This window comes from Apus apus, chromosome Z, assembly GCF_020740795.1.
Source record: "Apus apus isolate bApuApu2 chromosome Z, bApuApu2.pri.cur, whole genome shotgun sequence".
Classification (NCBI taxonomy): domain Eukaryota; kingdom Metazoa; phylum Chordata; class Aves; order Apodiformes; family Apodidae; genus Apus; species Apus apus.
Window position 1 is genome coordinate 9,784,526 of NC_067312.1, and position 13,438 is coordinate 9,797,963.

The following is a 13,438-nucleotide window of genomic DNA, read 5'->3' on the forward strand; positions in this document are numbered from 1 at the left end:
TTGTCTGCTTGTACCTCCTTCTCATCCCATGATTGCTGCAGGTATCCCTGCTGGCCGACAGCCCCATGTTGCTGTGGCACTCAGCAGATGTCCCCCCTTCGGCTCAAGGACCCTGCTGAAATTTTCTTTCAGTGCCATGTCAGTTGGCTTTCTTGGATGATGTTGCATCTGCCTTGGGAGCAGAAGCCAGAAAATATCAAGGAGTCACATCCTTTTGTAGTTGGCACCAGCTTTAAACACAGTTTACAATGTTGCTCAGTTCAGGATTTATGAAGTTAAGAAGATCCTTTGCCTGGCAGAAGTTTTCTTCCCAAATCACATTCTTTGCTATAGGCTTACTGGAATGAGCCAGTTAAATGGCTTCTGAGCTAAGGATGAAGGAGGCACAGGAGGTATGATGTAGTGTTTCCTCTCTGGACTCTTTTGTACATGGGAAAATATTTATATTTTTGATAATACTAAACAAACATGAAAGCTGTGTTCTTTCCCAATAGGAGCCAGGCCTGGTCTTCATGACTCTTACATTTACACTGAGCATTTAAAATTCTTACCAAAATGAATTCCAGGCCAAGCAGTTCTTTGATTCCCTTCCAGTTGCCTTTTCCTTTTCTCCATATTGGCTTTTTGAATTATAGGTCTTGGGGACAGGCACAGCTTGGAAAGTGTTTGCAGAAGAGGTGTCTTTAATTTCTATAGAAAAGAAATAGATCACTTCTAAATTCACTTCTGTGTGTGCACCACAGGCAGGGAGTGTGTGCTGGCCAGATGAACCAATTCTCTGTCCGTGAGACCTTTCTTCTCTTAACAGGCTGTGGGACGTCGTTTGATTTTCACAAAAAGATAGACTATTTGTTTCTTGTTGGTACTGAAGAGGGAAAGATCTACAAGGTAAGAATGGTTTCTTTGTCTCTTGTTTTACATCCCTGACCTGTGCTTGTCTTTAAGGTTCATCCTCTCAACTGTTTGCCCAGGCAGCAACAAAGTACAACTTCAGAGCCTGGCCCTGCCCTCAGATCCCTGTGGTGATCCTGAGAGCAGCACAGAGGGTCACAGGGAGCTCTCTGCACAGACCCAATTAAGACCTTATTTTGCAAAGACGTTTTTCATGCAAACTGCATCCCATAATGCTTTGCAGATTGCAGCTGTGCAAGTGAGGCACTAACTATGATCAGCACAGAAGTTAAAAGGCATTGATCATCTGTCCTCATGGCTATGGGGAAATGGCAGGAAAAAATCTCATCTCTTTTCCTTTTTTAGACCTGCAATCTCATCCGCAGACAGGCTAATGAAGCCTTGCTTCCTACAGATTGGTGTCCTGCAGGTCCCACAATTACATCCCAGATCCTTTCTCTAGTTGCACTTTTTCCTTGCCCTCCTACCTCCATTTCCTCACTATCAACTCTAGTCCTTCCTCCCTCTGACCACCTCCATGCTGTCCCCAGCTCAGTGATCCCACTTCTGTGCTAGTTCTCTTGATTCCTGCAGGCAGTGCTGGCTTCCTCCCCTCCAGTGCCCTCCTGCAGCCTGATGCCTTGGTGCCCAGTGCCAGCTGTGAGCCATCACCAACCAGCTCCAACCATGTGGTGAGGGCAGCAGCCAAGCTTTGCTTGCCTTTCTAGGGGTAATGGCACTGTCCAGACATTTACACTCTACAGCCATCCCTCTTTATAGAATGTGTAAGACCTTAACATTGCTGAGTCCCGTGTGCATCCAGCTTTGGCTGAAATTGCCATTGGGGTCAAAAGTTGTTTGGGAGGAGTGACAAGCAGACAGCAGGACACAGGCGTTGTGTTTTCCTAAGAAATCAAGCTAAAAATAGGAAGTTTTGAGCTCTGCTGTATTTAGCCTTGAAAACAAAGCCAGTAGCTTCTTACTTCAATAACTTTTGTTTGCACAGCATTCCTCTGAGCTGGCTTTGAGTCTTTGTGAATGCTGTAGCTACAGACCTTCAGTGTGGGGGGTGGACCATCCGCAGGAAGCTGATGTGCAGAGCAGATCCATCCAGACATCCCTAGAGGATGCTGTAAGCTCCTTCCCTGTGTCCTGCTTGCAAGAGAGAAACAAAACAGAGAAAAAGAACCCAAAGGAAATCATATTCTGAAATAAATATCAATAATTTAGGCATGACAAGCTTAACAAAGTATCCCTTCCAGAGGGATGACGCTGATTGAAAACTCTCCCTCTACCAGACAGTACCTAGGGAGGATTTCTGAATGGTGCTTACTTTTATTGGAGAAGGCAGGAGAAGAAGGGAGGTGGGAGAAATAGAGGAGCTGGGCTGATGGGCAACAGACAGTGAGACAGGCTTTTTGTTGATACTTTCAGGATACAAAGCATCTGTTCAGAGATGGGCAGTTGTTCTCAGTTGGCTGGTCGCCCATGGCAGTTGGTACCCTAGGTATTGTACTTCAGATTGTTTGTGTACTGTTGTGACTAGTCCTGACCAAAAGGCAGTAAGGAACCACTTGTTTTAGCTTCCTCTGTGCTTAGGTGAGAGATGGTTGTGAGTATGACAGTGGATGACAGTGTTAGATGGGGGCTGCCTGTTACCCTTCAGCAGAAATGTTCAGGCTGGTGTCCTGGCTGATTTGAACAGCAATGGAAAACCTTCATGGAGGAGGACTGCATAGGAACAGAATTTTCCACTATTTGCATTGGTAAAGGTGTTCCTGCCTTGGGTGATCTCCAGTGAAAGTAGAACTAGGATGGGGTTTTAACACAAGGAGTGATTCCAGCCAAGCTGATATTTTAACTACCTCATGAGTGGAGAAATGCAGAGAGATACAGTTATACAGTGTTGTGTTGGTGCTAAGGCTGATTTCAAGGTTATTGGTAAGAAACAAAACATTCCTGCATTAATGAGCCTTAGTGAAAAGTGGGTCCACTCTCATATTGTGCAATGCTGCCCTATAAAACTCAGGTGTTCCCATGAGCAGGAAGAGACAAACTCCCATTAGATTGTATAGGATAACACAGGGAAGAGAAAACTTTTGTCTAGCACAAGCAGTATCCACAAAAGCAGGGGGAAAAGTGCTTGCACCTTTGGTGTCTCCCCAAGTCTTTGCTACAAGCAGTTTCAAAAGTTTTGGGATCAACTGCTGATCCAGACATTTGTCAAGGACTACCGTGCACCTTTGTCACACCCTTTACAGGAACACTGCACATCTGAACTCATTACTGGAGCTACCAGTGAGCTGCCTCCCGGAGCCTTGCTACACTCAGCTGCTGGGGACAGTGACAGTCCCACATTTGTCTGAGCAGCTCTCAGCTCCTGTGCCTGCACTGAGCTGCTCAGGTCTCTGTGCTGCACTTGCCCTTGCCCGCTGCATGTTGAGTGACAAGAACAGAGGTTCAAACATGGGCTGCTCTTCATATGGACCAAGTTTAGATTTTTTTAAAATAAATTGAAAAGTGAATGTCAAGGAAGCGTTTTCAGAGACCAGGCCTGCCCACAAATAATGTGATAATATGTTAATTCTTTAGCTTCAGAACAATTACAGAGAATTTCTAAAAATGACTTAGTTAATAGTGTTTCTGAAGCCAAGAAATCATTATCTTAATTGCACACAGACCTACGTATTGCCCTTTTACATAGAGGACAAACTGTTTCTGCATTAATATGATTCTGCAATGCCAAAGTGCCTCTTTGCATATCTTATTTGCTGTTTAGGAATTGTTCAGCTTTATATCCAGAAACAAAAGGTCTCTGAGACTTGTATTGTTGTGGCTTCGACTCTTTGTTCAGAATTGCTTCCTAATAAACAGGGCTTCAACAGAAAAACTGTGATGAGTTTTGAACACATTCATGTAAGAGAGGGGTTTTTTTCCATCTCAGGCAGCTTGCTTGAGTGAAACAAATGAATATAATAAAACTCAGTGCAAGACTGTATGGGAGGAAAAGGTGATTCTAATTTTAAACAAAACTAATTTCACTCATTCTCTTATAGTAAGCATCAGAACATCTGTATCTGTGTGGTCAGGACAGGATTGCTTGTGCTTATACTAATGGCAAAAAGATGCTGGCTATTAAGTCCTTATCACATCTCTTGTTTTTTCCTTAAATGATGATGAAAAACTGATTTCTGGACAGGCTCTCACTTCCAGTGGCCCTTTAGTAATGGAGAGATCATTTGCTTCAGCACCTCGTCTTGCTTTGTCTTAGACAAAGTTGTTTTCCTTGACTGGATATTTTATGGCTGGAGTTCCCTTCCTCGTCTTCTTGTGACCTTATCTTTGGGGCTTCTGTTTGTTCTGTCTGGTTATCTTGTCACTTGACTGACTGCACTTGCCATCAATTAACACAAGTTCTTTCCTTTACCATTTTCTGTTGTTTCTCCTGATGCATTCACAGCCTCTGTCTCCATTTGTAAGCCTTTCGACAGATCCCAGCATTTCTGTTACAAATCTCTACAAAAGCCAGGGAGACCCTCTGGTAACAGCTGTCCGCAACCACAGAGTGTGTCATTTGTGTCAGTGATTTCTGAAGAGCAGCTGGGTGTCCTGGTCTGCCTGGGTGTCCTAGTGTTGGGCAATACTCTTTACGTTGCCAGATAAAAACCACCTTTGGCAATACTATTTTTGGGTTTCTGTATGGTCTAGAGTCTCAGGATTTCTGTTAGTGAACTAAAGAAACTCTCTACATTATAAGGACACTAATAACCATCCATTCACTTTGGGTGTGGAGGAATTTTGTGTTAGGCTGATGTCTAACGTAAACTGAAGTGCTGTTAATGAAGATTACTCATAAGTTTTGTGTCCTTGGAATTCTCCTTTCCTCCCAGTATTCCTCCCATGTGTTCTGTAGCCCTGACACCAATCATCTTTGTAGTTGTTTCCTATATTGCCATAAACACAGTCCTGCTTTTCTGTTTCATCATAAAAATACCATTTACTATTCACATACCTCTACCACTGCTTAAATAGGAGAAAAACACTCCTAAAGTGGAGCAGGGCTCTAGAAGATCAGACAGGCTGTACGAAAGCCTGCTCCCTGAATCTACTCATTCTCTTCAAAGCTGTGTTGTCAGGAGTTAGGTGTCACATTTTCCAGTGGTTTTGTTTTCATCCTGACATATGTCTAATAACTGAAGGTTTCTGAAAGTGAATAGTAGGGGAAGACTTTGCCAGCAGTTCTAGTTAGCCCAGAAACTCTTTTATTCATTAAAGTCCTGCTTCTTTCTGAGCTTTTTCTCAAGTTTGTGGTGTTTCTTCAAAATGCATCTTGGGAAGAACATGGCCCTGTCTTGCATATCAGGGATGATGCTGAAGGTTGGGGTGAACATGGTGTGGGGCTGGAAGGCACTGCCAGAGCACCGTGTATGGCATGCAGGGTTCATTTCTCACAAGGGACACAGCCTACAGAACCCTTTTTACTGCTGATTTCTTAGGAAGACCGCAGATCCCTTTCCTGTTAGGGCCTGGGCCTCAGCTCTGGGCCAGATTTGCAGACTGCAAAGCCAGTGCTCTAGACCAGCACATCCCAAAACGTGACAGGCCTCCAGTACCAGTGCCCAGAGAGCTGCACTGATCAAGGGCCCAGCCCCAACAAGGCTTTAAAAAAAAACTGCTGAGCATTACAGTGCTGCTGGATGCAGACAAATCTGGTTAGGATCTCACTCTTCAAACTCCTCATGTATTAGGGACTTTCAATGAAGGGACAGATGGATAAAGCAGCTTCTCTCTTGTGTTAATTACTTGTGACCCATTCTGTCTGTTCCCAGCAAAGTGACTTTCAAAACAAGCCAAGTACCAATTTTCCTGGTGGCTGAACATTAAGAATTATGAAGTAAAGTTATGAAACATGCCATTAAAGGACATTTTAGTCCCATAATTGCACACAGGGACAGCAACTCAGAGACAAGTTATGCATCAAACTATTAGCAAGCTACAGTAAATCTCAGTGAGACACAAGCTGCTTTCTTGTTTCCATTTCCTACCATAGCAAGCCTCCCAGGAATGCAGCAGCTGCTGTTGTGTGAATAGTTCAGCACCCTCAATCCAGTACCTGCACCAGTACACAAGGGCATCAGGAGAAAACAAGTCTGAGTACCTAGATGGTGTCATGTTTAATAAAGAGTTAAGCCTCATGATTAGTTAGAGCTTTGGTTTGCAAGAATTAAAGTCATGTAACACTTGAGCAACCCTGCTGCTTGGGCAGATGATGTGCAGCTGTGTTCATTAGGGAGTGATGAAAGGTGCTGTAATGTCCTTGTAGCGACAGCACCCAGGCAGACAGACAGAAAATCCCACAACCAACCTCAGCCTGCCATGCGGATACAGCGTGTGTGTGAGAACACAACCAAGAGAACAGCGCTTGTGAGGTGAGGGCCTTGCTACTATGAAGGAAGCCTCCAGTCCCCTTGGAGGGCCAGGGGTTTGAGGAGGACAACCTCAGCTTTCTGTGTATACTGAACTGACAGGATTTGGATCGAGTCCCATACTCTGCTCCTGCAGACAAGGAGATTGTAATTTCTCCCTCTCTTCACGAGCTCATACACAAAGTGACTTCTCCAAGCCTCCCAAATCTTTAACAGCTCTTGCACAAATGCTACATTTTGCCATTCAGTAGCACCTGCAGCTGTGCTGCCACTGGCCTGACCTTTGCATGCATGTGCAGGGTTTGTCCAGACTGCTGTTGGCTCGGGTACAAGGTGGCCCACCTGCCTGTCAGAGACATGCCTGAGTGCTGGCCAACCTCTGGTGGTTCTCATACCCCTCTGGGAAGACACGAGTGGCTCAAGAGCTGCAGAGCTGTGTGATGGGGCAGGTTCTCAGAGCAGGCTGTTACAGAGTGATGGCAGGGAATGGACTTTTGGCATGTTGCCAAAATGCATAGAGCCAAAGTATCTTATAGCTCATTCTTGTGCTGAGGGTACCATTACTGGAGGTTTTAATTGCAACACATGGTGCCAGTGTGCTCCTGAGCAGCACAACAGACATTTTTCCCCTGCCTTGCCCAAAAGCAGAGGCATATGCAGAGGCATAGCAGGAGCCCAGGCTGTCAGGAAAGCAATGGAGCTTCTGTAGTGGAGAATTCAATTCCTAGCTCTGTGTATTGCAGAGAGGAGCTTGGTGTTGCCCACAAGTGGGGTGAAACAACATGTGCTAAATTATTTAGTTTCTGTAGCACCTCTGGATACCAGCCACCTCTTCCCAGCCAGCCCCAAAAAGCCTGGGAGGCCAGACAAGTATTCAGAGGCATCTTTCAGCAGGAATAAGAGCTCCAGAAGAAGGCCTAGCTCTGATTACTGACTATTTCTTTCCATTGCAGTGTTCAAAACACTATTCAAAACAATTTCTGGATGTGTTTGAAGCCCATCACATGCCCGTGGACTCAATCAGCTGGAATCCCTACCACCCGAAAATCTTCATTTCCTGTAGTTCTGACTGGACAGTCAAGATCTGGGATCACACCATCAAGTAGGTCCTGCTGGGTCCTGGTGTGGGTGGGGAAACCCAGCTTGACATGGCAGCCTCACATGTCAGCTCTGCTCATACCTCAGTATCAGTTTCCCTCTTAGGTATTTATATTGCTAATTGCTCTCTTATCTCTTTTTCGGGCTGATCACTCAGATTTGTACTCTCCCGCTATAAGATATAAAATTTAGCACCAGCTGCCCCAAGAACTTGCCAAGCAGTGCAGCTCAGCACAGAGCCTGACTGTTTGGCTTTGGACCTGGCTTTCTTCAGGCAGGACCTACTGTGGCAGGGTTATTATCCTGGAGTGATGCTATAGAGAAATGTCAGGGATTGGCTTATGGCCTCAGGGGACAGACACCTCCTAAGAGCCAGAGGGGAGAAAAAGTAAATAAGAAATTTTAAATGTTTAAAAATACATAATGTAGTTCAGGGTTAGAAGTTGAGGAATGTCTGGTTTCAATAAGGAAATTGATTTTGTTGTAAATCAGTCTGGAGTCAAATACTTCCTGTTGCCAATACTGCTCTTATATTCAATGGTGTTGTTGTTAGAAGTCCAGAGAGGAAAAATCACTTTTTCCCGTATAATTATTAGCCAGAGAGACTCCATCTTGCTTTGTATGCTGGGGAGAAGCTTTCAAAATGCTTTCATAAAGAAAGAAACATGCTACCTCTGTTCTCCTCACAGCATGACCAATTCCAGCCCATTTAAGTTGATTCTGAGCTTAGCTTTGCCTTTGTCTCAGACCCAGGCTGGAATCTGCCACAGAGAAATACCTCATCTCCCACTTGTGCAGCTGGCCTTGAGTAACACAGGCTGCAGCACCAAAGTGTTTATAGCTCAGTGTTTCACTTCCAGATCAGCATGTGTTGAAATGAGTTCGACTCTCTGTGTCTTTTTTTACAGGACTGCAATGTTTGTTTATGACCTCCGTTGTGCTGTAGGGGACGTTGCATGGTCCCCTTACTCTGCCACGGTCTTTGCTGCAGTCACCACTAATTGCCAGGTGAGAGGCTGGGAGCAACACTGCTCTGATTTGAGCTGAAAGTCAAGGGAGAGTAGGGCTGAGCATGGGGACAGATCAGCCCAATCCTGGCCAAGAATGCCAGGAAAATGCAGTTCCCTCACTGGCAGGAATACACCACGGTGACAGGCTGAGCTGGCTGAGGTGCTTGCCTCAGGATAGCAATGCCCTGAAACTATTCATACTTTTTTGCTCAGTCTGACTACAGAGGTCACAGAGGGGTCATAAATCATCACAGATGAAGAAACCTGGGCAGCAGTATTTCCCAGTCCTTCTCCCCCTCAAGTCTACCACTCCCCTCCAGGCCAGAAATCTCTCAGATGCAGCCCAATCATGCAAATGGTGTTAAATCACAATTTAGGGAGCCTTTAGCAGATGCTGAGCAACAGCTGCACATCTCACTGCAGTCTTGACAAACCCATGAGAAATGCATGTGGGCCCTCTTCACTAAGCACAAGTGCTTCTTGGGCTCCAAGCCCCCAGAAACCTCTGGCATAAGCAAGCCAAAACTCCCTGCAGTCCTAGTTTGCTCCTCTTACTCCAGGGATGGAGGTGCTCAGAGGACAGAGGGGAGAGAAGGCCTGAAGGCTTTAGGGAAAAGACTTTTTTTTCCTGTGCTTTCCTGCCCTTGTCATGCATATCCCTGGGCATTAATTGCTCACTCCTTAAGGTAGGTGTTGCAAATGCATACAAGTCCCTGGTTGCTTCCCTGTGCACATCAGTGCAGGTGTGCAGCTTGCATATGCCAGGAGAAAAAGTTTTAACTCCCTCAGTGTGAAATCAGCTTATTAACCATCCCTGGGGATGGAGAGATGTCAGTGAAGATCAGAGTACCCCTACTATCAGCTGACATCAGGACATTGGTTGTGAACCTCCAAGGTATAGACAAGCAATAGAATAAAGTGGTTATATGCTTACATTGATATTAAAAAATCAATTATAGTAATAAGCCCAGGGTCAGCCAATAGAACTTAGTTCCAATTAAATAAAATAAACATATTCACACTGTATGAGGCTGTCTCCAAGAGTAATGACTCGGTAATGAAGTATTTAGACCAGTCTTAATACTGAGATGATGGCAGTTATATTTTTGCCCCTAGCCATCCATCCTAGTAGCTCAGATGGTTAATTTGTGCCTGGAAAGTAGCCAGGGCACATAGCTATCCATCAACAGTGGTTCTGTACTGTAAGATCACATTGCTCTGTCACCATGGGCTGTATGTTTTTCTGGTATAAATTGGAAAGTCTATGCAGTTTGGCCAAATTACTCTAGCAAAAATATGGGCTTTATATATCTCTATCATTGAATTGATGCCTTGGCAACTTTATTGCAGTTTAGCCTTTATGTTCTAGCAAAAAAATTCGTTTCACTGATACACTGGCTTAGGCTCTGAATTTGTATCTCCCAAGCTAAGCAATAGAAATCTTTTCACCGGGGCACCTGGTCTCCCTGGGAAGCTCAGGATGCCACAGCCTACATAAAGCAGTTGTTGAGTTTTTTCCCTGGCAGGGACAGTCAGGATTGGGCCCTTTTTTTCTGATGGATCTGTCTCTTCTCATTCTCCCATGTGCCAAACAAAGGGCCTACATGAATGAAACAAATGCTGTCAATGCTACACATGCTCTGACTTGTTTTCCATGAGTGAAGCTGTGTGCTGGCATTGACAGCTTCTACTGAGCGCTGGGATGAGCAGTGCAGAGAACTCTGGGTACCCTGGCTGTGTCTTGGCATCCAGCTGTGGGGAAGAGGATGGAGATGTCTCAAGGCAGTGATACAGCCTGGGCAGCATGAACAGTGGGATGGTAAACACTCAGGCATACTTGGATTTCTTCTTAATGTGGTCAAGTTTCTGTAGTGATAGTTCATCTCTCTTGAGGCTTTGTGCTACTTGCTTGGGCCAGGTTCTTTGGCTTAACCTGTTGCAGAGAAGCTCCTAGGAACTTGGCAAGAGTTTGTGCAATGGGGTCTTTCCATCCCACCCCTAGATTGCCCCAGCCACTGCTGCAGTGATTCTAGTTGTGTTGCTGCTGTCACGTTAGCTGCAGCATCCATGGGCCTGGAGTTTGTATGACAGACAAAATAAGACTGCAAGAGTGACTGGGCAGCACTGCTCAGGGTTTCTCACCTTGGCTCTCACACCTTGGATCTAATACAGAAACCCTAATTAGATCCTGATCTAGTAGGATCTAATTCTGCTTTATGCCTTTAGTCCCAAACTTAGAGAAGAGTGGCCATCAGCTAGGAGCAGCCCAGAACTGGGCTGCCTAGAAGGAAAGGTCCAGGAAGGAGCAGCCTTCCCATTGCAGTCAGCTGGCCAGGACTGCTGCTGATAGAAATCCTGGGCCTCTGTGTTAGCCACTAACCACGCTGGTTGCAGCTGGGTGTGTCTGAGACCTGGTTTAGTTTCTATTTTGAACAGAAACTTCTAGATCTGCAGTGGAAGTGGAATACATAGTTGTTTACAACCTTTTCATTCCTGGACATATTCCACTTCACAGCACTTCTTGGGAATAACTCAGTGCCTCGCAAAGGGCAATCTCCATTAATGCTAGGAAAAAAAAATCTACATTAGGAAGATACAGAAAACTACAGACTGTGCAGCCAGGAAATAAGAACATTAAAGGTCTGTTCATGAACATCCTCTCATTTTGCATCTACATGGTTATACCTGCAAAAGTTAAAGATTGCCTAGAGGTGGTTTTAAAATCACACTCTAATTGCAGTCTTAAAGAGATACCAGGCATGTTTTGAAAAACATATTTCCTAATTTAAGCTGATGCTGTGTGTCCAAAATGTGTGTATCAGCCCCCTAACACTGACTTCAAAACTACAGGCCAGTCAGTCTCACCTCTGTGCCTGGCAAGATCATGGAGTAGATCCTCCTGGAAACTATGCTAAGGCACATGGAAAAGGAGGAGGTGGTTGGTGGCAAACAGTGTGACTTCGCCAAGGACAAATAGTGCCTGTCAAATTTGGTGGCCTTTTATCATGGGTTTGCAGCGTTGGTGGACAAGGGGAAAGCAACTGATGTCATCTACCTGGACTTGTGTAAAGTGTTTAACACTTCCCCTGGTCTCTAAAATGGAAATATATTGATTTGATAGATGGACCACTCAGTGGTTAAGGAACTGGTTGGATGGTCCTACTCAAAGACTTGCGGTCAATGGCTTGATGTCCAAATGGAGACCACTCATGAATGGTGTTCCTCAGGGGTCACTACTGGGTTCGATCCTGTTCAATGTCTTTGTTGGTGACATGGATGGTGGGATTGAGTGCACCCTCAGCAAGTTTGCAGAAGACACCAAGCCATGTGGTATGGATGACACGCTGGAGGGAAGGGAGGCCATCCAGAGGGACCTTGACAGGCCTGAGAGGAGTGCCCAGGCCAACTTCGTTAAGTTCAACAAGGCCAAGTGCAAGGTCCTGCACTTGGGTCAGGGCAATCCCAAGCACAAGTACAGGCTGGGGGGAAAATGGATTGAGAGCATCCCTGGGGAAAAGGACTTGGTGTGATGGTGGACAAGAAGCTCAGCATGAGCCAGCAATATGCATTTGCAGCCTAGAAAGTCACCGTGTCCTGGGCTGCATCAAAAGAAGTGTGGCCAGCAGGTCGAGGGAGGTCCCCCTCTGCACTTCTCCTGTGAGACCCCCCTGCAGTGCTGAGTCCAGTTCTGGAGGCCCCAAGACAAGGAGGGTGTGGAGCTGCTGAAGTGAGTCCAGAGGAGGCCACAAAGATGATCAGAGGGCTGGAGCAGCTCTGCTATGGGGACAGGTTGAGAGAGTTGGGGCTGTTCAGCCTGGAGAACAGAAGGGTCCAGGGAGACCTCATAGCAGCCTTCCCACAGGAGTGCTGGGGAGGGACTTTTTACATGGGCAGGTAAGCGATAGGACAAGGTGGAATGGCTTTAAACTTGAAGAAGATCAGTTTAGGTTAGACATTAGGAAGAAATTATTTCCTGTGAAGGGAGTGAGACACTGGCACAGGTTGACCAGAGAAGCTGTGGATGTGCTCTCTCTGGAAGTGTTGAGAGCCACGTTGGATGGGGATTTGAGTGGTGTCCCCGCCCGTGCACTGGGCATTGGAGCTAGGTGCTCTTTAAGGTTTCTTCCAACTCAAGCCATCCTGTGATGATTCTATAACTTGGAAATTGGGGCATTTTAGATTCTAAAAATCTCTAAGTCCCCATGCATTCAGGAGGTGGAGATTTAAGAAAAGCTGTAAATACACATTATGATAAAATGTGTGTGTTGGCAGCTGGGTACCTGCTTCAAACAGCACCACCTCTTCATAAATAACCTGAGTGTGCCTGTTCTGCTGCTGGTGCAGTGGATATTAACTGCTACTATTGCTCTTTATCATGTTCTGGGTAATTTCCTTGGTCTCCTGCTCTGCCTGATGGCCTTTCTGTTTCAGAATGACCATAAATGATTTGCAATGCAAACTGAAATAAAATGATAAGTGAGATGTGCACAGCTGTGCCAACACTGTCTGAAAAAAACTCCCAATTCTATACCTAGGTGCCTAAATAAGTGGCCAGAGTTTAAAAGGACTGGACAGCCAGTTGCTTCTATGGAAGGTTGTCTCTGCTTGATGCACTCAGGGTAGTTGCTATAGAGCATTCAGCTTTGGTTTCAGGCAGTGTGCTAAGTCTGCTGTAGTTGTGCTCTCTAATTGCATTTCAGGTGACACTTAAGTTCCTTGAAAACTCTACAGTGGTTCCTAAAATGGACAGGTGATCTGTTATTTCTAAACATGAGTCCTGCAGCTCAGTTTGCTCAGTCCCTCCAGGCCATCTACAGGGACCTGGGTGCAGATACTGATCTGATTAGCACTGAAATAAAATGAGGTTAGAGAACACCTAGTTAGTTTAGGCTGAAAATGGTAAAACTCTGACATGAAGAAAAAAAGTTATGTGGGATAAGGGACCTGCTTTGGAAATTTACAAAAAAGACAAGTGGAGGTGGATTTGGGTACTTGGACCTTTACACTTAGGGT

At 45.4% G+C, this 13,438-nt stretch overlaps 1 protein-coding gene across 1 annotated transcript in view; it reads left to right on the forward strand.

The window, feature by feature from the left end:
• DNAI1 (dynein axonemal intermediate chain 1) overlaps positions 1-13,438 on the forward strand; it is a 159,335-nt gene that overhangs the window by 96,131 nt on the left and 49,766 nt on the right. Inside the window, exons 16-18 of the mRNA XM_051642737.1 lie at positions 809-888; positions 7,271-7,419; positions 8,324-8,423. Coding sequence (XP_051498697.1) covers positions 809-888; positions 7,271-7,419; positions 8,324-8,423 — 329 coding nt within the window. The remainder of the gene's footprint in view (positions 1-808; positions 889-7,270; positions 7,420-8,323; positions 8,424-13,438) is intronic.